General features: G+C 42.2%; 1 protein-coding gene and 1 long non-coding RNA gene across 6 annotated transcripts in view; one reads left to right on the forward strand and one right to left on the reverse strand.

Moving 5' to 3' along the window:
- LOC115595173 (uncharacterized) overlaps positions 1-23,509 on the forward strand; it is a 60,468-nt gene that overhangs the window by 15,960 nt on the left and 20,999 nt on the right. The window lies entirely within an intron of this gene.
- The window catches only part of anks1b (ankyrin repeat and sterile alpha motif domain containing 1B), a 242,117-nt gene continuing 219,156 nt past the window's right edge, over positions 549-23,509 (reverse strand). For 2 of the 5 annotated variants that reach the window (XM_030439327.1, XM_030439331.1), the window contains 9 exons: positions 23,362-23,472; positions 21,862-22,065; positions 19,319-19,444; positions 14,869-14,940; positions 12,828-12,914; positions 10,439-10,576; positions 10,182-10,349; positions 3,075-3,166; positions 549-1,883 (listed from right to left, as the gene is read on the reverse strand). In XM_030439327.1, coding sequence (XP_030295187.1) covers positions 1,835-1,883; positions 3,075-3,166; positions 10,182-10,349; positions 10,439-10,576; positions 12,828-12,914; positions 14,869-14,940; positions 19,319-19,444; positions 21,862-22,065; positions 23,362-23,472 — 1,047 coding nt within the window. In that variant the 3' untranslated portion in view covers positions 549-1,834. Of the gene's footprint in view, positions 1,884-3,074; positions 3,167-6,339; positions 6,463-10,181; positions 10,350-10,438; positions 10,577-12,827; positions 12,915-14,868; positions 14,941-19,318; positions 19,445-21,861; positions 22,066-23,361; positions 23,473-23,509 lie in introns of all 5 variants that reach the window. The other 3 variants (XM_030439332.1, XM_030439329.1, XM_030439330.1) reach the window with 3 other exon arrangements.

Raw genomic sequence — 23,509 nt, forward strand, 5'->3', positions numbered from 1 at the left:
CGGCTACAGGTAACTGGTGACCAGATGACAGCGAGAGCTACATGAATATCAATTGTATTTCCAGTTGTGGCTGATGAAAACTGAATGGTGCTCATGTAGTTGAGCTTTGACAGAAGCGAGTTAAAGTAAGCTTTAAGATTCCAACATCTTTTCTTTGAAGGCTTCAAAACTATTTACACTTTTTGTTTCTGCATCACTAATGACTTTGACAACCTGAAGGTGTGAATCCGCAACACATCCAATGAGAGGGAACTCACCATGTGGCAAAAATAAATGCAGTGGACGAGAAGTGAGATCAATATCTCGCTGAATCATTAACCAGGCTGAATGCCAAAAATCTGAAAGCTATTCTTAATTGTAATCATTTATTTATAGATGTTTCCTCTGTCTGGACAGTGTTCAGACAGACTCCCTGGTCCACTCTTGCCAAAGTTGTGCATGCACCTAGTTTTCATGTTCAAGGAATTTGTACTAACATTTCAAACCTTTTATGCAGTGAGTGTTGAGAAAAAGGAAATAACTCATGACAACTTCATCCCAAGGATAAATCATGGTTTTACAAGTCATATTTTATTCCATGTGCTTTACAAGGATATAAATAATGGCCAAAATTACAAAAATCATTGTGCTGGAAGCCCAAGCCTATGTACATAGTTGGTCAGCAGTGATGTCACCAAATAAACCATTTCAGTTTCCACTCAAAATACAATCTCTACCAATCTACCACTTTTTAATGTCCAACCTTTATTTTGGTACCTTGTTTCCAGTGCCATGTACTGCAAATCCTTTATTCTTTTCTCTTTTACATTACATGTATGAACAATGAGTTGGCAAAATATCTATATACATTTTATAATTGGATAACGTCTCATCCAAATAATACAGTAATACTGCGTTTAAAATAGTACATCTGCTAGATAAGAGTAGAGCCCCATGAGAAATGATGGAGGGTTTGACCTGACAAGAGTTAGCTAGCCACCTGCAAACATTCACTCTCCGTGTGTACAAGTATGATCATCTCGTTTTTCAGATTTTTTTTTTTTAAAGGATGGCCATCATTCTCAAGCCCAAAGTTTTTCATCTCATATCATAGAAAAATAATGTAACATTAAGACAACAGTAGACAAGAATTGCACAAGAATAATCATAATCATCATGGTAATATAATACTCTCATATTAAACATTAAAATGTCGGGCAATACGAATAGAATACTTTTTTTTAAACGCCAGATGCTGTTTTTGTTCACATACGTTGATCATCATCCGTCGTGATGAGGACACACCTGTTTGCATCTTGAGCGTGTTGCAGCAAGTCCAATCACATTTACACGCTTGTGCATATATCTCTTTATTATTTTCTGACTTCAAAAGAAAATAAGGAAACGAACAAAAGAGCCAGCCAGACGTCCTCAAACCCCCCCATGTCAACTTCCAGCACGGACACATGCCCACTGGTGCCGTTAGCGAGCCCATTGTCCGTTACCAGCAGAAGCCCAAAAAGCTCACACGTCATGCCTCCCAGCTGGGTACATAAAACAGATCCTGCTGTAGTTGCAGAAAGTTGAGGCTGCTTTCAAATAAGTGTACATTCAGAGCAGACCGACGTCTGTCAAGATGCAGTCCTGTTAGTGTGTGTGTGTGTGTGTGTGTGTGTGTGTGTGTGAAAGTGTCAGTTGCCATATGTTTACTGTGTCAAGCATCATGTGGATGAATGGTGGTAAAATGTTTGTAGTCAACCTTAAACACTGTGGAGTAGCGTCCATGTTTGGAGCAAGAGGTGTCCTTTGTAGTCCATTTTGCATTATGTGTGTCAAGGTCCGTGTTTAGGGCTGGCTACATTCTTTGCATTCCACAGTAATAGACATGAGCGTCCGGCATTGCCCTGCAAAATGAGATGACATCACTTATCGAGAGAGCCCTCACACCCCGCCTCTCCACCGGCCCCCCTGCTCAGCAAATCCAAAATGGCCACCATGCGTCTCACAAGCCACATGCTAAAACCTTTTACATACAAGATATTTTTTGTTTCCCCCAAAATAAAATTCACGGCCAGGGAAGAAAAAATCCATGTGGTTAAAAGAATTCTCAACATATACACACATGTGCTGAAAAAAAGGTGCTATAAAAGCAGGAAAAAAAGACAAAAGAAAAATCTTCCTGTGTCACAGGTCAAGTTTAAAGTCAAAGAAAATTCACAAGTTTGTTAGCATTTTCAAAAAAATAATCTGATAGAAAGAATCAAAAAAGTTTAAATACATTCTAGTAGCCTGCTGGATGAACCAGTTTGAGTCAGAGTGAGACTGCGCTACATCACCTCTCCTGTTTTATTAAAAAAATGTCTAAAATGTCTGAACTTCCCTCCAGTTGTCATTTTCTGACAACAGCCCTCGTCATTGTCAGCTCCCACTCGGGGCTCAACAGACAGCTAAAACACTGTCACAGCGCTTAGCAGTATTCTGGTAGCAAATCTCTTTAAAACTATCAGGGGGCAGTTTGACAAAAGGGGCTGAAATGCAGACAAAAGCGAGGGATGGAGGCAGTCTGGAGAAAAAAAGGAGGAGAGAGACGAAGCCAAACGGTTGCACCCATAAACAGGAAGAAAAAAACAGAACGAAACAAGGAGCTGGAAGCAGAACAACCGACTGGTTGACTGCCGACTGACCGACAGACAGGAAGTGGAAAAAAAGATGGACCGTTTCTCCTACAGGTGGAGACAGAGAAGTGCACCACAGCCCTGGGTTCAAAGGTCATGTGCCAGCCCTGCAGGCAGGAGATTGGGGCCTGGGGCCAAAGAGGGGTTTAGAGCAGAAACAAAAAGAGAGAAGGGGAGACAAGGAGAAAGAAGAGAGAGACAGCGCAGCGCCAAACGTCATCATGCAGTGGACAGGCTCGGCTAACGGGGGCGGGGCGGGATGTTTTTGTTTTTTATTTTTCAGCCGGTGAGGTGACGCGGCGGCGTGCGTCGCTCGTGCCCAACTCCGGGGCGGGGCCCCAGTACAGGGCAACCTCTGAAAGGCACACACACACAGGAGTGGACAAGGCGGGTGTATGTTAGAAAATAGTGGTCTCGTACTTGGTGTTGACTCCTCTCTTGGCCTCCTGACCCGGCTCCACAATCCACGGCACGTTGGCGTGGCCCTTCTGGTCCATGGATGGCTGCTCCATCTGACACAGAAAGAGATGGAGAAAAGAGCCCGATTATTTTCAGTGACTTGCATATTCTCATTTTTGAGAGAACTACATATGACTGTTCCTTAGGATGCATGTTTTCAAACCAAACAATTTCATCATCAATCAGCTGTTTCTGTTGAAAATCCACAATTTCCAGACTGTAGGGGCAATTTTCCAGTACAATTTCATGCTTATAAAGTCAGTGAAAACAGGGAGACAGTAGTGTGAATGAGATGGAGGATGTGCTGTTTATTAAGTAATGAAATGGAAAGATAATAATTCAAATGAAGCAGGAAGATTAGGTACAATTCACAAATGAGGAAGCAGAACAGAGATCATGGACAGACGCTCACAGTCTGAGAGAAGAAATTCCTTTTTCATCTTTCTATATCTATGAAAATCTAAATGCAAGATGCTGCCGGTCCTGGATAATTACTTTGTGCGGTAAAGGCTGCTGCTAACAATTATCTTACTGTTGATTAATCTGTTGATTATTTTCTCAATTAAAGTAGACGTATAATGCTAATTTCCAAGGTCATAATTTTATTTTGGGTGACTACATGATTAGGTTTTCATGCTTCAGTGCTGCAGTTTTAGCTCCTGTCTCTGTATAGGCCACCCCTGCCGAATCCCCAGTCTCCTCTGATTGGTCAGCTCACACACGCCTGAGCCAGCACTGCTAATAAGAACAAAGCAGCTGTGCTGAATCAATTACTACATGCTGAACTAGCCGCTAGACATAAATAAAGCAAATGTGTGATGTCCTGTATTCAAGAGCAGTGTTTTCTGTGGGAGGGAGGAGCTTCTGTTGCCGTGGACAATATTAAAAGGCATAAAACTTCTCCTTTAATTGATTAGTTGTTTGGTGTATATCGTGTCAGGAAGTTGTGAGAAATGTTCGTCAGTGTTTCCTCAATTTGACGTCCTCAAACTTATTCTTTGTCCACAACCATCAGATATTCAGTTTACTGTCACAGGACTAAATAAACCAGAACATATTAACATCTAAGAAATGATTAACTGATTACTCTGTTGTCAAGATGGCTGGCGATGGATTTAATCATTGATGACTTATCATTTAGTCGTTGCAGCTCTATTATACAGCGGTGGACTTCCTGCACATCCTATCAGTTTCGATAGTTGAAGAGAAGTGGACTCTTGTCTGTTGCTGCCACCGTGAAGCTTTTGTTGCCTCAAAGCTGAGAAGCAAACCAAACAATCTAAATTGCTTTCAAAAATAACTCCACAGCAGCCAATCAAGCAGCTGGGTTTTGTTGCCGGGGGTGTTTTTATTCGTCCAATCTAGTGGTTTATTTTCAGATAATTGGGGGGAGGGGAGGCTCGACTGAGAGCTGCAGTTCCGACTAAATTTGTCCTTGTACTCTTGCTAAAGCTCATTATAAAAATACAAACAAACATATTTAATGTGTCTTAGTGTAGTGTTAGTATTTTATACCATCTATTAAAGAGCTACTTCTAGAGCTTGGAGGTCTGTAGCTCACTAACAAAACCATGTTCCTCTTATCTTCTCTCAACACACTGCTACAGCAACAATACGGAGACTAACTATAATATTAATCCAGTTCTCTATCCTCTCCCTCTCACACAACTGCAGCAAGACCATATAATCTTGTTATGGGGGTTACAAGATTACAGACAAACAGCAGCACAGCACCATCATGCTCGGTGAAGAACTTGTTCAGAGCATCACAAGGATCAGTCTCAAATTCCTCAGCAAGACATGGAGCCATGAAATAAACTCTGCCTGCCTTCAAAATAAGTTTTTCCACCAACACCCTTTTTTGATTTTCCGCAGAAGGGTCGGAACATTAGAACACGTAGTAATGCTGCAGGGACATCCAGCACTGCAAACCTTCAAAGGACCTCAGTTATCCAAGTTGATGCGAAACAAGCCGTATGCAATGGAAGCGTATCTCCATTTTGCACACTGGGAATATTTCTTGGCACACAGTGTACGCTCTGGCAGTCTTCTTTTGATGACCCTTTAAAAATGCAGCTGCCCTGTGTGCATGATGAAGATGTGGATGAGAGGGGAAGCAGTGTCGATCAGAGAGGAAAACGCTCCAGGAGTTAAAGCTCATTCCAAGCATTCAATGAAGGTTTTGATGGATTAAACGTTTTTTTTTTTTTTTTACCAACAGCTAATTTTACAGCCGTAACTTATAATATATGGCCCATGATCGCCAGTAGCTCAAAAACTGAAGGTGGCAGCACAACCACAAACTGCTGCTCACTACTCTCTTTGCTGTAGCAATGTTTGGCTGTAGCTAGCTGCCGTTGGCTAATTAGCTCAGTTACTTGAGCTGGACTGCGACTTTGGATCATTTGAGGAAGTACCGTTGGCATTGGAGCTCAGCTCAACTGGACTCAGACCAGGCATAGCCTCAGAGACCGACAGAGGTCAGTTTAAAGACGGGATAAAGTATGGAGGCAATTTACGATCCCTAACCAGGATTATGACTTGTGAAGTTTGTTTTATGATGAGATAACAAGGCATTTATGCTGGTATTAGTTTGCTAAAAGAGAGAAACTCGATCTCAGATGGTGTGCAGTTGTATTTGACTTTTTAGTCATGTAAAACGGGGAAAAATATTTCCTTTCTTGAAATGTTGTGAGTTTATTTGGTGTACTTGCTAAGTAGCGAACGCACTGCTTACATACGTCTCCTAAACTGAAACTACAGGTGGACCACACCTTGCCCCTTTAACATAGTAGTAATTGGTTGGCACTATTTATTTATATAATAATATCTCAAATGTGCATTTATAAAGAGGCAGTGTATCTCTATCAAGGGAGTGAAAAGGGGCAGTGGGGCACATAAAAACTGGCTGAGGCACTAAAGTTGAGGTCTGCATTCAGCTCTGTATTGGCTGTAAAGAAATGAAATGGGTTGGCTTTGCAAGACTGGCTGAAGCCTCACACCTGTTTTATTACAGCAAAGCTGCTAACTTGATAAGGAGAAAGAGGTAGCAACTGAATAATAAGACACACTCACTGCAAACAGAACACACAGGGATGCAGAGTCAGTTGAATCAAAGCGACAGAATAAAAATGGAAGCTTAAACTTACAGATGGTGCTTTTTCCCCGACTAAAAGAAAATCATGTGGAAAAAGTAAAGGATAAGAGAAGGAAAAGCGTGGAGGACCTGTGACTGAGCTTTGTGAGGAAGATGGAAGAGTCGAGGGGGAGGAAGAGGAGGGTGGAGAGGAGGCCGGTGAGGGGTGTAAATGTGGCCCAGTGACCAACGGCTGGAAGGGGGCATGATGACCTACAGGAGCAGAGGTCATATACAAGTCAAAGTGGGGCCCCGGTCTGCAACACCAACACCGAGAAAACAACACAGCAGCAAGGCAGAACCACAGCGATGACAGAGCGGCTGCACAGCAACAGTGTGGAACAGCACGATTACTGTAATACAGCAAAACCAAAGCGAGAGTAAGTCGTGTTAACGCCACACTTATACAGCAACTCCTGCACAACAAATCACTCCCAACAAGATAAGTATGGCAAGACAACTTAACGAAACCTGCCAAAAGACCTCACACAACAAAGTCCTTCAAGTTTTCCCAAATCATGAAAAATTCTGCCAATGAGGTGAGATAGCTTACATTTCATGGTACTGCTTGACATGACCCCCATCTAAAGATGAGTCTACTGATCAGGTCATTCAGTGTAATTCGGTAAATGATGCTACCTTTTAATAGAAATTTGACATTTTTTTAGATGTCGTAATAATGACAACTTGTCATAAACATGTCAAAGCACGTCTAATTATCAAAATTAATTAAACTATTTAACTTTTTGCGTTAACGTGATCCCTCTCGCATGATCTCATGGGGAAGCAGACCTAAACAAATTCGAGATTAGATTGGTGGTGCAACAACTGGAGGTGAGATTTCAAGTGTCCGTCAACAGCAGTATGCTAGCTAACGTTAGCTTTAGGGCTAGAATGAAAACTACTGCCTCTCACATTGGTTGTTGTAGTCCAGTTTGGAAAGTACTGATGCAATCATCTAGATTTTAAATCGTAAAATCAAACATGTTTGATGTTATCAGGGCAGCCCAGATGAGTCTGTGTGCTGTTCAGAGTACAGTAAACCCCTCATATGCCAGATAATCTGTGTCCACATCTCAAACAATGTTGTGTTAGTGGTGTAAACAATAACACGCTCTCAGTAATCCAAACTCCATGTATGGACTGTGAGTACAAATCCGACAGGATAGCAATTCTTGCACATTGCACCTTTTTAAAAGTGAAATAATTGACAAAGGCCCTTTATGACAGCAGTCCTAAAAATTCATGTTCATGACAGGTTGACATGGTTATGATGATGTAATGTCAGTCGAATGAACGCCACATCAAAGAAAGTCCTTCCCATTTGGGTTTTGAGTTTTTTAAGGAAAGGGTACATTCAACTCTCGCAGAGCACCAAGAAAATGAACCAGCAGCTATTTTCACTTCACTGGAAGGCCTTTTCACTCCTTACAAGCAACACAAGGTTGTAAAACTACAATCATACATGGTTAGGGTCACGTATTCCATCTCATGTCGAAGCTACACTCAGATTACAGCAACATGCCGATGCTGATCAAAAACAATAGAGTCACATCAGACACACTCACACTCATAAGGGCAAGTTAAGTGGATGTTGAGGGAGATTTACAAGCCGATATGCTCACACACACACAACATAAATATAATTAGGAGGGTGTGAAGAAACGATACTCATGGGCAGAGAAATAAAGCAACAGTATTTTAAAGCACAGGGACTTGAGACGTGCTGCAGGATGGAGATTATGGCTGGCAGGTGGCAGGAATATTAAGTGAATCCTGCAGTATCTTTGCCCCGCTGCGCACCACAAGCCATTAACTATGCCACACACACATGAACACGGGGAGGAAAAAAGGCAATTAATGGTTAATGTGACGGTTGCAGAGTCAGCAGATTGTGCGTACACATGCTATCGTACATCATCTCTGTAGGCACAGGACCACACGCACAGGAGATGAGCGAACAGCACTGCTTATGCTCGGTTTTTTTCTGTCTTTCTTCATCGTCTCATATCTCCCTCTAACTTTAGAAAGTGAGACCATTCCTCCAACACCGTCTCTTTCTTCCATGGCTCACAGTATGTCAATGGACTTAAATTTGGTCGAAGCGCACTGATTTAGCAGCCGCCGTAACTCTACACCCGGGCCCTTTAGACACACACACGTGTGCCGTTGTGCCAGTCAATGCGTGTCGGTGGAGGAGGGGTAATGTATGCAGCGTGGGTTAGCATGACTATTTTAAAGCACTGTCGGGGTTAATGGGAGGTTGAGAGGGTTACAGATAGACTTTGTGACGCTGTGGTTGGCTGATGCATGAAGAAAGGCCACACACATTTGCACATGAACACACGGACCCAGAAATTCATGATAGAATGTGGGACACAGGTATCTGATATCACACAGCCAGGGCAGCGTATCCAATGGCAATACTTTGCTGTTGCTAACTGAAATTAGGCTTGGGGCATTGCTAACGACTAATTTACCTCATTGTCGGTGGAAATTTAAACTTTGACTAATTGACTAGTCTTTAAATGGAGATACTGGTGGAATTCAACACTGGTTGTGTCCCTTGTCAAATCATTTTTGCATTCTGGCCAGACAGTAGACATCTGTGAAATCATTTATATTTAACTAAAGATGCAACCAAAGGCTGAAAAATAGGTAAAACATTATGTCTAGATTTTTTATGTGTGAGTGGGGAGGGCTGTTTGCCTGAATCATGGAGTAATGCATGAAGTGCTGAGGTCACAGAAAGGGCAAAGGATATGCCGTGACAGGGGCTCAGGAGTAAAGCCAGCATCGTGTTACTGGAAGGTCGCTGGTTCGATGCCCCTAGTCTGCATGTTGACGTGTCCTTGGGCAAGATACTGAACCCAAAACTGCTCCTGATGTGCTGGTCGGCACCTTGCATGACAAACACCGCAATCAGTGTATGAATGTATGTGTGTATGTATGTATTACTGTAGGTTTTTTTGGACAAATGCTTCTGCTAAATGCCCTAAAATGTAAATGATCGAGTATCACATTTGTTTCAATTATGTTGTACCACCTTCTCTGATATTATACCATTAGTGCTAAGCTATTGTAATATGAACAAACTCAACAGTCAAGTGTATTTCAACTTCGTAGGACTTGGTGTACATCAAATGCACTAAAAAAACACTAAGAACAGGTTTACAGTAGCAGGCAGCCACTGCAGTTTGTCGTATAGCTCAGACACATCAGAGACGCCTGCACACGACAGCATTTCGATGAGGCTCTCATGGATTGAAATGTCAATAAATTAATTCTCCATGCAGGGCTGCAGTATGTAGCAGTCTTCCACTTGAGGATTCTTTATCTTCTTATACACAAACACACACTCTCTCTCTCTCTTACACGCACGCACACACACACAGACACACAAGCGAGGCGAGCCAAGCAGGCCTCCCCAGAGCTCAATGGTAACAGGCCTCATCAATCAGCCCAGTGTGTAAGAGACTGCAGGGACAACAAGACAGAGCGGACGCTTAACAGATCAAATATCCACCTACACCTCCGCCACACTGTCCGCTGGGCCAAGACTCACACACACACACACACACACTAAACACAAGCGCTCCAGGATAATCCCAGTGAGCCAAACTGAGTTGATGTAGTTGAGCAGGGATGAGAGACCGGGACAAATCGGAGCAAAGGGATGGAAATTGTGAACAGATTCCTGTGTGAATGAGACAGAGTTGATGGGGATGCTGGTTAGTTCAAGAGGTGGTATGAAAAGTTAAAGTGAAAATCCATCTTAAAATACAATTCTGAACTGGATATTTATTTTGAAATGAAAAGCTGTAAGATGTTGAGGATCCAATCAATAGAAGTACTACTCAGCAAGGAAAACAAGTTTACTTTAGGATGGATTTTCTCTTCGAGCGGTGCGGTTGTGCGGCAGTGATACTTACAGATTTGCGGATGTTGACTCGAGGTTTGGGGACAGGTTTGCTGGGCTTGCTGTCAAAGCTCTCCGGCAGTGTGGACGATCCGTGGCCGCTCTTCCTGGCTTGCAGGGCCAGCTGGTAGGCCACCTCGAAGGCCTGGCCGAGTGTCAGGATGATCTCATACGCCAAGTTCTGACAAGAGGGTGAAGGCAAACAGCTGTTAGAATACTAATGTTTTATTAAAGGTACTTTCATTTTGAAGTTTCAGTGCGAGTACTGACCACATCAAAAGCAGTGAAGACGTGGCAGTAGTGGTGACTAGACTTGAGGTCTTTGGTGATGTAGGCAAATGTAGACAGATCCTCTGGATCTTGAGCCGCACACGAGATGTTGCGTATCTCATGTTCTGCTATGATGTTCTGCGGAGAGAAAGAGAAAAAGGAGTGGAAGAAACAGAAGGCAAAAGATAAAGATGAAGAGGTGTAGAGAGCAATTGTTGATTATCTCCAGTGAGCCACTTCATGGAAAAACAAATCTGATTTATTTTTCATCTCATTTCACATATCCCGGAAACCCTAATCACTGCAGCGCAATTTTGGTTTGAGAGTTTTCCTGAGTCACTGAGTTGGAAATTGTCCTCTGGTAATGTCACCAGAGAAAACTCTGACATTGTGTCGTGTTAATTAACGCACATCTCGGAGCTGTGAGTTATAGAACATCAGAGCCTCAACGGAAAGTTTTAACATTAGGCAAACATATTTTTTGTCATACTAAGCAGTTCTCTGTCTATTGTCTTTGATTCTATGAAAAGATATGAGCCTGTTGATCATTTTTGTTATGTGGACGCTGGCACTACAGATAAGCTACGACTTATCTTCACATAATGTCCTGGAGAGCTGAACCCAGGTAAAGCTGCTGCCCCGTTTTGACTTCTCCATGTTGTGTCCTTTATCCTCTTAATTGATTGATTACCCTTATTATTTTTTCTCTTGTACAATTCTCTATTCAGTAAATAGGTTTTAGTGGTATCTAAGGACTTGGAGAAAGCTGAGCTGTAGATTTTCGCAAGTCTCAGGGCAGAGAGACTCTAAGCAGGCAGAGAGACGATGCAAAATGAGTTGTGACTGCCTGATGGCCATGCTAGAGGCAGTAACAGCACTTTCTGTTCTGTAACCATGCAGAGCTAGGAGAAGACAAAAGCCTAACGTGAAACTGTGAAAAAAAAACAGACAACACATTCTGGTGTTTAGTGTCACAACACGTTCTCGCTGCCTTTAGCTTCAAATCATGACACCCTACCTACCCCTCTGGCATCAATTTTGCATGTGAAGGGCTTTGCGGTCAAGTTAGTCATAATACGTAATATACAATGTGCCGAAAGACGTTTAAAATGAAGCTTGCTGATGAACAGTTCTCATAGAAAGACGTAAGATTACTTTGGGAATGTCATTTAAATTGTCAAACAGACACATTTTGGTTAGGTTTACGTACGTTCAACAAATCACTCTTGACTCTTTGTCACAAATGGAAGCAAACCCTGGTCTCCAGAGGGAAAGTCCTGTGAATCAGCCACCCCAACCACTCCTGACTCAGATTTTCTCACTCTGTACTACTGCACTAGAGGGATGCTTCAAGAAGTGACGCTACAGGGATAAGTACAGTGTCGACTTTGAAGCCCAGGACCACTGACCAGGCTGCTAACCAGCTGACAGCCATAATTTCATGTGACTGGAGTCTTTGCTAGGACTTAACGATTCATCCATATAATAACATTAAACATTCCTTTTGCAGAGATGCCTCGGCCTACAAATAATGTTCTCCGGATCTAAGAGAAGATACTTATTTGTTACAGACCCCAGAAAAATCGCATCACGTTCTTTTGTGAAAATAAAATGGAAAACTTACCATTCCTTCTAAAATCCTGACTCTTCTCACAAAACCTGTCAACATGATTGCACTGTGCCTGTTTTCCTGCATATTGTTCAGCACAAGTCTGCTCTGTGCTGTGTAGCCTGAGGAAAATCACTGAACTCTAAATGTACTGACTATCTGCAAATTATGCTCATCTTCTGCTTTGTGTGTGTGTGCTGTGCATAAATACTTTTTTTGCAAGCAAGCAGCTTATAATTATCTTAAAATAGTTTCTAGCTGTGCCCCATTTTTACCCACCTGAAGTGAATTAGATTGTCTTATACTTATGCACAAGACTGATTGTCTCGTTTGTGTCTGCGCCGACAGAAACTCATTACACATCACAAATGAAAAAGTTGTTTTTTTTTTCCTGACTCGCACTCGTCAACCATCGCTCTGCTGTCACTCTGGTTGGACGAGGAATGAGTTGACGTTTAACCGTGTGAAATTACTTGAGGGTATTTATTATGAGCTTTTTAAACATTCCATTAAGGATTTAATGAACTGAGCAGCTTGTTATTGATTCTTCTCAGCTCATCTATTTCATACTGATGATTTCCTGGTTGTGTTTTTGCCCTCTTTTACACCTTATTGATTTTTTTTTTCCACCGTACACTTTAAAATCTGTCAGGCCGCAGTCGAAGAAGACCTCACCGAGCGCTGCCTGTGCTCGCCGTTTCTGACACCCGTTCAAAAGCCTGACCTTTCACGTGTTATTTACAGTAGGCGTCACAGGAAGCGGGGGGTTGTGAGCGTTACCTTGTTTGTGGCGTCGATGAACTTCACTCCTTTGTAGGACACGGAGAGCACGATGGTCGGCACTTTCTTCATCTGTTCTGTCGACTTCTTGGAGCGCACAAAAAAACAAACAACAAAAAGAGGAGAGAGGCGGCAATGACTTTCAGACACCGAAGAGGAATGAGCTACTATTCTAAAACGGGGCCATTTTTAGCTTTTTGGGGGCCCTGTGTGCCCCACTTTGTGAAACTATATTGAGAGGAGCTCCAAACCCTCTAAGGCTTGCATTTAACATTTAAACGCATCAGTCTGGTACACTTTAAGAAGGAAAGGAAAAGACGAAACATATAAAAATATACCTTTCCCCTTCAGGAAACTCAGTAAATGAAATAAATTATGCCGGATCAACCCTACAGTAAAATGGGCCTCAGTGAATTATTGAAAATGACAATTAGTCTCAGATTGTAAGAGATCTCCACTGAGTTTAATAACCTATTAGTTTGGTACAAGACTTAAATCCATGTCTGGGGATGTATGGGAACATATGAGAAAAACAAACAACCTGAATGAATAAAGAAAAGGATGAAGTAAACAAGATAATCCATCAGTCTTCTGGTATCACTTCAGTTCCAGCATCTTCAAAGGTTAAAGGTTGTCGGGCGCCTCATAAAACAACAGCTTCTGAATAACACCTCTGCAGCGTCGCATCCATCAAGTCTATTAGGGTACTACTATACATCTTTAATCATTCCTTTTAATTAAATGTTGGCACTTGAATGCATCTCAATTATCTATATTTAAACTCATTATGCAGCAAGGTGCTGCGGAAAATCGTGTGATTTACAGTGATCTCTGCCTCTCCCTCCAAGCCGTCATTCTACCTGCCAGGAGCTTTAATATATTCAAATAAATTGACATGAGATGATACTCCTATCCTGCATTCATTTCTTGTCTTTCATCACCTGTCTCTCCATATCCATATTTCTATCACACTCCATCCTTCCTCCCCCCCGTCAAATCAACTTTCTGCTATCCTTTCCATCTCTTTGTTTTTTTTCTTTGTTCCGTTTCCTTCCTCGCTGCTCGCTTGCGCGTTGCTGCTGCTGCTGCGCTTCGGCCTTGTCAGGATCAGGTAGCGCTGAAGAGCTGACAAAGGCAGCGCTTGCCTGGCTTCGCTGGCAGATACCCAGCTAGAGGCTGTGATGTTCGGATCTTGACATCCACAGTGAAAGGATGGAAGGGCAGATGAAAGGAGGGATGCTGGGAACAGGCAGGGAGGACGCATAAGAAGATCCATAATGATACAACGCGCATCTCATTACACTTAATTACGACCTTAGTGTGCAGCAAAGGAGCATCCAACTGAGGAAGGAGAGAAGAAGAAGAAGAAAAGGACGCCATCTGATGTGGCAACAGAAATACCGAGACAGAAGAAGAGAGGCAGAAGGGGAGAGGAACAGAAAGCTTTGCTCATGAATATTAAATGTATCTTCACACTGCAGCAGCACAGGGTGAGAGCGAGGGACGTTGAACCGAGGGGCCAGAGGAGAGAGAGAGAGAGAGCGCAAGTGTTACGGTGATATATGGCGAGGGCGAGTGAGCACGAAGAAAAGACCTGATAGCAGGAGACAGATAACAGCAGTGAGGAATAAAAGAGAGGAGGAAACGGAGAGTGTGAGCAGCAGGAGGACACAAAGTGAGAGGAGCAGATAAGGTGATTTGAGGTGAAAGGAGGGTTACTGAGCCACCCAGGCTGGGATATTAAAAAATAAATCCCTCCATTCACTTAATCCACCATCATGATATTTTAAGTTTGTTTAAGTTCTGGAGTGAGTGTGAGGGCACCCACGTTATGAGACTGTGTCCCAGATTTAAAGGTCTGGTAAGGGCTGCTGGAGAAAATGTTAATATAACGTGCAGCCGTGTGCATTCATTTTCAGTTCATTATTGTTTCAGACCTCATTTTAGCAATATCATCGTGTCCCCAGACCTCAGCAATAGATGTTAATGATGCTGGTTTCCAAACAATAGCACAAATAGAGCGTGTTAGGCTGTGCTTTACCCTCATTTTGGCACAAGCGTCTTGTGTGGACTCCGTCCCTCTCAGCTCCTTCACCAGCATGGAGCCCAGGTACTGTGAAAAGACAAACAAACAAATGCTCAGGAGAATACAGACGTATGTGAGTCTAGTTATGGCTGGTTAACTCCTAATCTCTGCAACTCCAGTGGGCTGGCCGAGTTTTATGTCAAATTACCATATATGACATACAGTATATGTTGATATTTTGAAATATCCTAGAAATGAATTGCTGTGATATATCCAGCAGTTCATTCTCTTCCCTACGCCTCTTTAGTTCCATTGTTCCATTTCATATATCTCATTCACATTCAGGTATATCATAGCCCAAAAGGTGTTTACTCTTAATTGTGGGTGTACACTGTCATGTTCTCTACATATGCCACCAATAATCTTCTGAAATTTTCACATATAAGAAGCTTCAACCAAGAAATGTTTGACATATTTGACCTATAAATGCAAACATCGGTTTGCCGAAGTGATTAAAACAATTTTTCGTTTTCCCGTACAGCTGAATTATTTGTATTGCCCTGACGAAATATACAGACATGGGTGTATTTATTAGATTTATAGAATTTATTATGGAGTATACCTCTCTGTGACGGCTGTACTAACGTGGACTTTTATTAAATACACACAGAGACACACAGCAGTGATTAAATCCACCTTGAGAGGCTCCTGGAGAGACATTAAAACCAGAGTCTGGCAGGTCCTTGTCTCTGGACGCGACTTTGTGGTCAGACATTCTGCACACGTAGAATCTGATTTAATAAAGAAGCTACTAATGGTGACAGTGTTTTACAGGGACAATGTTTATGTCGAAATTACAGCACTTAATGGGTGTGACATTCAGCACCTCGCAGTGACCTTCCTGCTTATGGAACAGGCCTTATTCTCCAAAGTGGGAACATAACAAGGCTTTTAGTGGATTAGAAGATAAATATTTACACTTGTTTTTAATCTCCGCCTGTTTGACTCTACAGTACACGTCTCCAAGATTAAATCTTTGCATCACAGGATTTATTTTGTATTTGATTAGCGATACATTTGGGTATGGAGGCAAAACCTTTCGCACAAATTGCTTTTCCTGATGAGTTAATTTCTTGTCGCACAGACTGTAACTAGAGTCCAGTCCTTGGCGGATCAGAATGAGGTCATCTGGGCATGTTAATACTTTTTCTTGATTCAAGCTAACAGTCTTAAATCGCTGTTATGGCAGGGATGCTGGCACTTATCCTGGAAATTGCATTACAGTTTTCTCAAGACCAGCTGCTGTCTTGTCTAACATGGCTCTGTGGCAGTAGCTGTTGGTGTACATAAACAAAATCTTTAATGAGGTCTGGTTCAAATTCAGTGTCTGCAGCCATGCTAGCGGCCATGTCGGGCTGTATTTAAGCACAGTGGTGCTTCGAGGCCAGGCTAGGTACTAACCTCAGCATGCTAGAACAGTCACCGTGACAACCCTAACACACAGATGAACATCACCTTAGCACTACACAACTGCACTACAAACAAAGTACAGCCAAGACTTGTGGCAAAGTCATTCGTTTGCAGGTTTATAGCAAGCAGCAAACTCTGGCGCTGAAAAATTAGACAAAAAAAAAAGAGGCAGTTCCTCAAATAGCCACTTGAGGCTGGCTCTATTCAACCTATATGGAATGCCCTGTTTCAGTACCTGTGTCTTTAAGCCCAGTGTGCTTTAATTGGTCAGCTGTCACAGGCCTGAGCAGGCACCGCCTACTGTGTTTCTGCCTCAGCTCCTACGATGTTTCTGCGACCAGGGCTGTGCTGGGGGGCGGCGGTGACTGAATACGTTTCCTGTGGATCGAGCGTTTTGATACTCCACCTTCACTCTAACCATTTTAGGTAAGCTGGGCACTGACAATATGGCGACGACTGGAGACACTTAACTGAGCTTCACAATGGCTCTTCAGAAACCTTCTGCTGACGTCGTGGAGACTACTCCGTGTTTTATACAGTGAGAAATCAAGCCAAACCTGTTTCATTGTTAGCACAGTTGTTTTAAGAGAGACTAAAACCTGTCCTTTAACGCTATTAGATGTTATATTTTTTACATGATATAAGACTAGATTTAAATTTGATATTAATTAATGAAGTAGGAGAAGGATAGAAACATCTAATGATGACACTATAGATGGTGTATCCTAAGCTCGAATGTCGCTGTGTCATAAGTAATCCAAGTTAAAGCCATAATTCCTCATAGATTCAAAAGAAAAATCTACACTAGTCACAAGGGAGGTAAAAATGCTGAAAGTCAATACCAAAAAGAACTCCGTCATATTTTGTATAGTCGATGTTTCTGCAGAGGCTTTTAGATTAATATAAAAGAGCAGACAGCCGATGTTGAGATAACATTGTCTGTTAATGATGTAGAGCGTGGTAATGATGTTAGAGTGTCTGCAGGGTTTTACTGGAAATGGATCTGTAATAACTTGAGATAATACGTTTTTAGGCTCTGGTTGTAAAGCTGACGTAATAAAGTTAGGATGTCATGTGAGTTGGTGCTGAAAAAAGTGGAGCTTTTGTTGATTTCGAGCCCGGGATGAAAATGAGACCAGCGTCGATGCATCCTTTTGGCTTTTTACCATCCAACTTTCTCTATTAACACAAACACAATACCCTCCTCTCGTTCCTCTCTTCCCCTCATCACTGTCTTATCCATCTCATTTATTCTTATTCACTCTCCATCTCCCTCCAGCTTGCCAATGTTCATTCTGAGCGCTCTGCTTCCCCCTCTGTTGTGGCTCCCGCTCATTTATCTCACTCTCTGAGCTCTCTGGAGCCCGTTGTCCTGGGACAGCGAGCATTAGAGATGTTGTCATAAATGGCTTTGGGAAAGGGCCTCCATATTTTCCCCCGACAGTCCACCCGTTGCACTCTCTCCACTATACCCGCAAAGCACATCGCCTGTGCGGTCGTACAACTGTCAGACGCCTAATGGTCCTCGCTGTTGATATCAATCTTCTGGAGGTGAGGAAACGAGAAAAAGGCGAGGAGACACACTCTTGAGATACTTATCTCTTATTCACTGCCTCTCTCTCATCTTTTCTTGCTTGTATTCATATTTGATTTCGGCATCACGTCCCATTTGCTCAAAATGTTTCCATCTCTCTCCGACTATCCTCTCCGCTTCTCTCTCTCACTTATCATCTATCCCACGTCGACTTCATGTCTTCACCACAGCCAATCAGAGCTTGTATCTCCGAGATAGGCAATTACATCCCATTTCTTTGTGTCTGAGAGCAAACGGCACTTCAGATTGCTTTTCCTGCACCTTTTTTTTTTACCTGCTTGAAGTAGATTATCATTCCAGTCTGGATGCCGAGCATATAACCAATCAGACGTGCAAGGCTGTATCCCTGGTAACGTGGATATATAACACCTTTTATGTAACTGGCAAAGGTCTAAATTTGTCAAAGCGCTGAGAATAACTGAGTGCAGTACTGACTGAAAGGTGATGCTGAGGTTCATTGATCTTTAGTATTATTACCGTAGGAGTGTATTGATCAGGCCCGCAATCGACAACTCAACAATTTCAATTATTGATAAACAGTTAAAAGGGGTTTTTTTGTAATTGTATTTTTTAATGGTTATTGGTTTCAGCTTCTCAAATGTGAATGTTTTCTGGTCTTCTGACTTTTCTATGATGGTACATTGAATATTTTGGGGGGTTTTAGGCACAATATATTAAAATGTTAAAGAGTAACTCCACCAATTTTACACATTTAAGTTTGCTTACAGGTCTTAGGGAGTACTCATGCACTCGTGAAAAAAGTAGTATGCAGCCTTTTGTGGCTCCAGAGGAAACTGCTAAATTAATCTGATAAATTGCCTCCAGTGATGTCACTCAGTGGCTAAGTTGCATTGTGGGTAATGTATGCACCAGGATCGATACAGCAGAACCAAAGATACCACCTTTTTTATTCCACACATTCTTCTTCCTTTTCAAAACCTGGTGCCTACATTACCCACAATGCAACTTATCTATTTCAATATTTGTGACAAAATAGAATTATTATGACGTACTAGCTTATAAATCTTGTTCTCCAGATGTCAGAAAACATGATATATAAGTTGTTGACCACAACAAATGTCACATCATCGTTATTCTAATAGTGTTTTTAGGTGAAAATTAAAATTTTGATGCAAAAATCATCATTCACGCTCATAATGAATCATATCACAATCAAAATTCTGTAAAAATTATGGCAATATGATTTTTTTCTTTAACCATTGTGCAGCCTTAGCTTTTGGACTGCAAATCAAAATTTAACTAATTAATTTTATTAAATAAAGACAATAATATGCAGTTTTATTGATAGTGAAAACAATCATCAGTTGCAGACCTACATGCAAATACTTATGTTTGAACTGTGAATACAAACACAAGAGTGAAGTGAGGTGAAGGACTCACGTAGGCTTCGTAGTCGCAGGACTGAAAGATCAGCTTCTCGGGGTGATGCTGCCAGTACTGCACCGGGGTGGACGAGGTGGCCTCGTTGGGCGGACGCAACGTGATTGGCTCGCACCACTCGCCTGCCTGAAGCGACAACCAATGGCACATGAGGTCACAAGCAGAATCACACAAGATTATAAGATGTTCATAACATCAGGGGCTTATGCTGTGTATATCTCATGTTGACATAACTCGTTGGCCTGATAAATAAAAGTTCATAATGTAACAGCTGTACTGGCTGAACATGAACATGCCTTCAGAGAGGAAATTAAACTTGGATGAATTACGCTCGACTTCTAAATGTTCCCACTCTTTAGCTCAGTTTAAGAGCTAAAGAGCTAGTTTTCACCTTTTCCACAAAGGAAATAGCTGAATCCTCTCTGCATACTTCTCTAATGTCTGTGGATAACAATTAAGCTTGTTTTATGGCCTTTCATTCCTCAGTAAATGAAACCAGATGATTTTCCTGCGTTCACATGCCGTGACCGTAGATTTGTGTGTCTATCTGATTGCTTGTGTGTGGAATCCCGGTCAGAAAGTGGGTGAGGCGTTGCGGAGAGGAGATCAAGATCTCACCTCCACAATAAACAGCCCGGGGATAAGCTTTTAGAAACAGGCACTGGCCAAATAAATCTACCATAAACTCCACCAGCTTAATCGTATTACACACGTTTTTTTCCCACAAACTCTGACCCTGCAGACGAACTCGGCTGGATTTTCAGTTACCTAAAGTTTTAAACGCTCTACTTCAAGGGCCAAAACATGTGAAAGAAGTTGTTGCACTTTTTGTCTTGTGGGAAAAAGCGAAGGAAGAACCAGACGATGAAACATGAGGTAACGAAAACGTGCCGACAGTCTGGGAACACCTTTCTATAATTGTTATCTTTCTATTCTGGCACAGCTGACTCATCAGTGTCACCTCAGTGTGTTGCGTCTAAAAAAAAAAAAAAAAAAAAAATGGGGGGGAATACACTGACGCACACACACTTAAGATTCAGCAGGGTAACGATAAGCGTGTGGTAGTCTGCAGCGATAAGCTCTGTGATTCACACAGAGACACAGAAAGACCCTAATCATACTGAATCAAAACACAGCTGCTGCCGAAGATGTCTGCACAAGACTAAGTGTGTGTGTGCGTCTGAGTCATTGTGCTGTTGCTGATTGGATGTCATAAAGTTCTAATTTTGGGTGGGAATAAAATTGGCTCAAAAAGACGAAACATTCTGAGAAGTATGTCTCGTTTATGCAGAACTATTAAGTGTTGCATCTTGTGACGCGAGCGACAGACGACTGGAGATAAACAGTTTACTTCGGAAAGCAGTAGTTTATGTCTGGTTGCTGTTTGCATATTTTATCACTTTATCACACAAAGTTTCAGGCATAAATTTCATGTTGCTGTTCGTAAATTTTATGTGAGCTCTAAACTGGTGTCAGATGGTCGGCCTGCTGCAGATTATTAATGGTTGATTTTCAGCAACCGAACAGGCAGATAAAACACTTTTGGCTCGCATCCTGTAGCTGTTAGGAACCAGAATTTAATTAGTGAGATACTTAATTTATGATTAAGACGTACTCAAGCCTGTGGATCTGAAAGTGAAGTCGAAGAGAAGTGCCTTTAAACTGTATTCTATAAAATGACCATTCGATTACACTGGTTGCAAAAAGAAGTCTGATTGTATGTGAGCTTATAAGAAAATGACTCCACTTTTCACTTGACTTATTACTGCAGTAAACAGTTTCCTGTTGAGTTCATCGTCTAAAACGCTTGTGTCAAGTACTTCAACACAGCATGTTGATGTTCAATATGTAAATATTGGTCCCATTTAGATTTAAATACGTTATAAAGCAGGGTATGCTTTAGGGCGTGGCTTTCTTGGGATACCCTCAAAATCTCTTTTTTAACATAAAAGACTCAAAGATGTCAAATAGTAATTTTTCGGGTGAGCAATTTTGTGTCAACCCTGTTTTTATTGAGCCAAATTATCATCTTAATGAATTAATATTGCATTAAAGATGCACCTTACTAACCTAACTGGCTTGCTAGTACTAGTGTTAGCTGACACTTCTTTCCAGCTTCACCCTCTCGTCCAAATATGGCCATGTCTGGCCCCAAATACCAAGATGGCGATGGCTAAAATGCCAATCTTGAGGTTTCGAAATGGTAGCAAACAAACCATTCGGTGACATAGAGGTGGCTGTGTCCACTTCTTATCCACAGTATGACTGGAAATGTGATACTGCCTGAAAGCTAATCATTGATTCAAAAAAGACATGTCAACCAGTGCAAGTGTGGGTTTTATTGATGTTCTAAGCCAGATCAAAATTTTTTCCCCAAAAAAACAATTACCTATTACACAAGATTTTTGACATAAAAAAAATTATGAAATATTACCAGATTTACTGGATCTGACTGTAACCATTCATAATACTCTCCTTGAGTCCATCCCTCTCTCCCTCTCCCTGCCTCCATTCATCCCTCCAACCTGGCCTCCCTTCCTCACCATGCTGACTTGGGCCATCTGTCGCTCCAGCTTGGATCGCGGCACGTCGTCGAAGTAGTTGTCATTGCTGCGCTGCCTGCGCCGGGCGTCCGCCTGCATGATGAGGTGCTGCACGTCCAGAGATCCGCCCGGGACCCCCGCCGTGTACGCTGCCTGGCCCACCGACGGGCTGAGCTGGGGAGGAGTGTGGTTCCCTCCGGGCTCCTGGGACGGAATGAGATTGGAGCGGTGGAAGGAAGCAACAGAGGGTTCATTCATCATTTTATAATGTGCTGTGCCACTGCTGCAAGTACATTAAGTAGGGCAGTTGTGTTCACTGTGCACTGTCACTTTTTATTTTTCATCTACAGTGTCGTCATACTGCTGATCATTAGTATCTAAAAGAGCTTTGTGAAAGTGGGGACAAAGATGCTGTCATGTTACTAGAGGTCCTTCAACACAACACTGAAGTCCTGCTTGATCAGAGTCACTTTAAGTGAAAGCATCAGCAAGATCCTTTGAGTGGAAAACGATGTTCATTTAAAAGGTTCTTCAAGCTGAGCAGAGACTAAAATTCCCAAAAGAATATTAACTTTTATACGTTAATGGTGCAACGACCTTCCACGTTAAAAGGTCATCTTGTTCCTCCTGAGAGGTAATTCACTCTGAGTTGATCACATGTGAGAGGAGTCTCAATAGAGGAGGCTTTTCTCTGATGATTTTCTTAATTATTTCTGGGCTGTGGAGGCTGAAGTGTATAAACTTTGCATCCCAGCTCTCATCCTGAGCCATTTGTCCGAATGAACTCAGCTGTCAGCCGCTGTTTGTGTAAACTCAGCCCTCTGCTCACTCTGCTTAAACACATTACTGTACCCGGTGTTAAGTCATACTCGCTTTGCATCAATTACAAGAAGAATTTTCATGAATGGAGTGAAATAAAGGTTTAAACAAGTCGATTAGTCACTCAAGAGAACACGAAACATATTCTTGACACTTAAACTTTTCGGATGTGAAGATATGCTGCTTTTCTGTGTTCAGTCTCTCATTCCAAGACTTTTTAAAATCCCAGTGTGGATTTTTCTCACCCTTTTGAAGCTCAGTACATAACTGCAACTCTCAGATGGACAGTTTGGACTGTTTGAAAAGGTCCAGTAAGAAGCAGAATCGACCAGGTTGACGTGACACATTCAGCTCAGAAAGCAGAAAGCCTCCCCTGGCTCAGCAGCACAAAGAGCAAGAGACAATTATAAGGACATTAGAGCGAAGCCCCGATGGGAGAAGGAAAGCCAGGTCCTTGTGATTAGTATCCAGGACAAGGCGGCAGGGAGGTATCTGCAGTGGGGCGGCCATTTTGTGCCTGCCAGACAGATTTGGGTAATAAGTTGGGTGGGGACAGCAGCAGCAGCAGTGGGGAGGCTGTAGCTCCCTCAGAGAAATACTCTGGGAAGAGACTTGAGCTTTCTTCCTCTGTCTGATAAAAATTTAATTCTGGATGGTGTCTGCTCTCTTAGAGTCACTCACCCGTAGGGAGATGGCACGAGGAGGTTTTTGTGGGGTGTCTTCGTGTAGTAGTCGGTCCCCCAATGAGGCCAAGATCCGTTTTCTGTGTCCGATGAGACTGATCTTCAATACCTGAATGAAAAACACAGATATTGGACATTATAGTGTG

The sequence above is a fragment of the Sparus aurata genome, chromosome 14, assembly GCF_900880675.1.
Source record: "Sparus aurata chromosome 14, fSpaAur1.1, whole genome shotgun sequence".
NCBI classification, from domain to species: domain Eukaryota; kingdom Metazoa; phylum Chordata; class Actinopteri; order Spariformes; family Sparidae; genus Sparus; species Sparus aurata.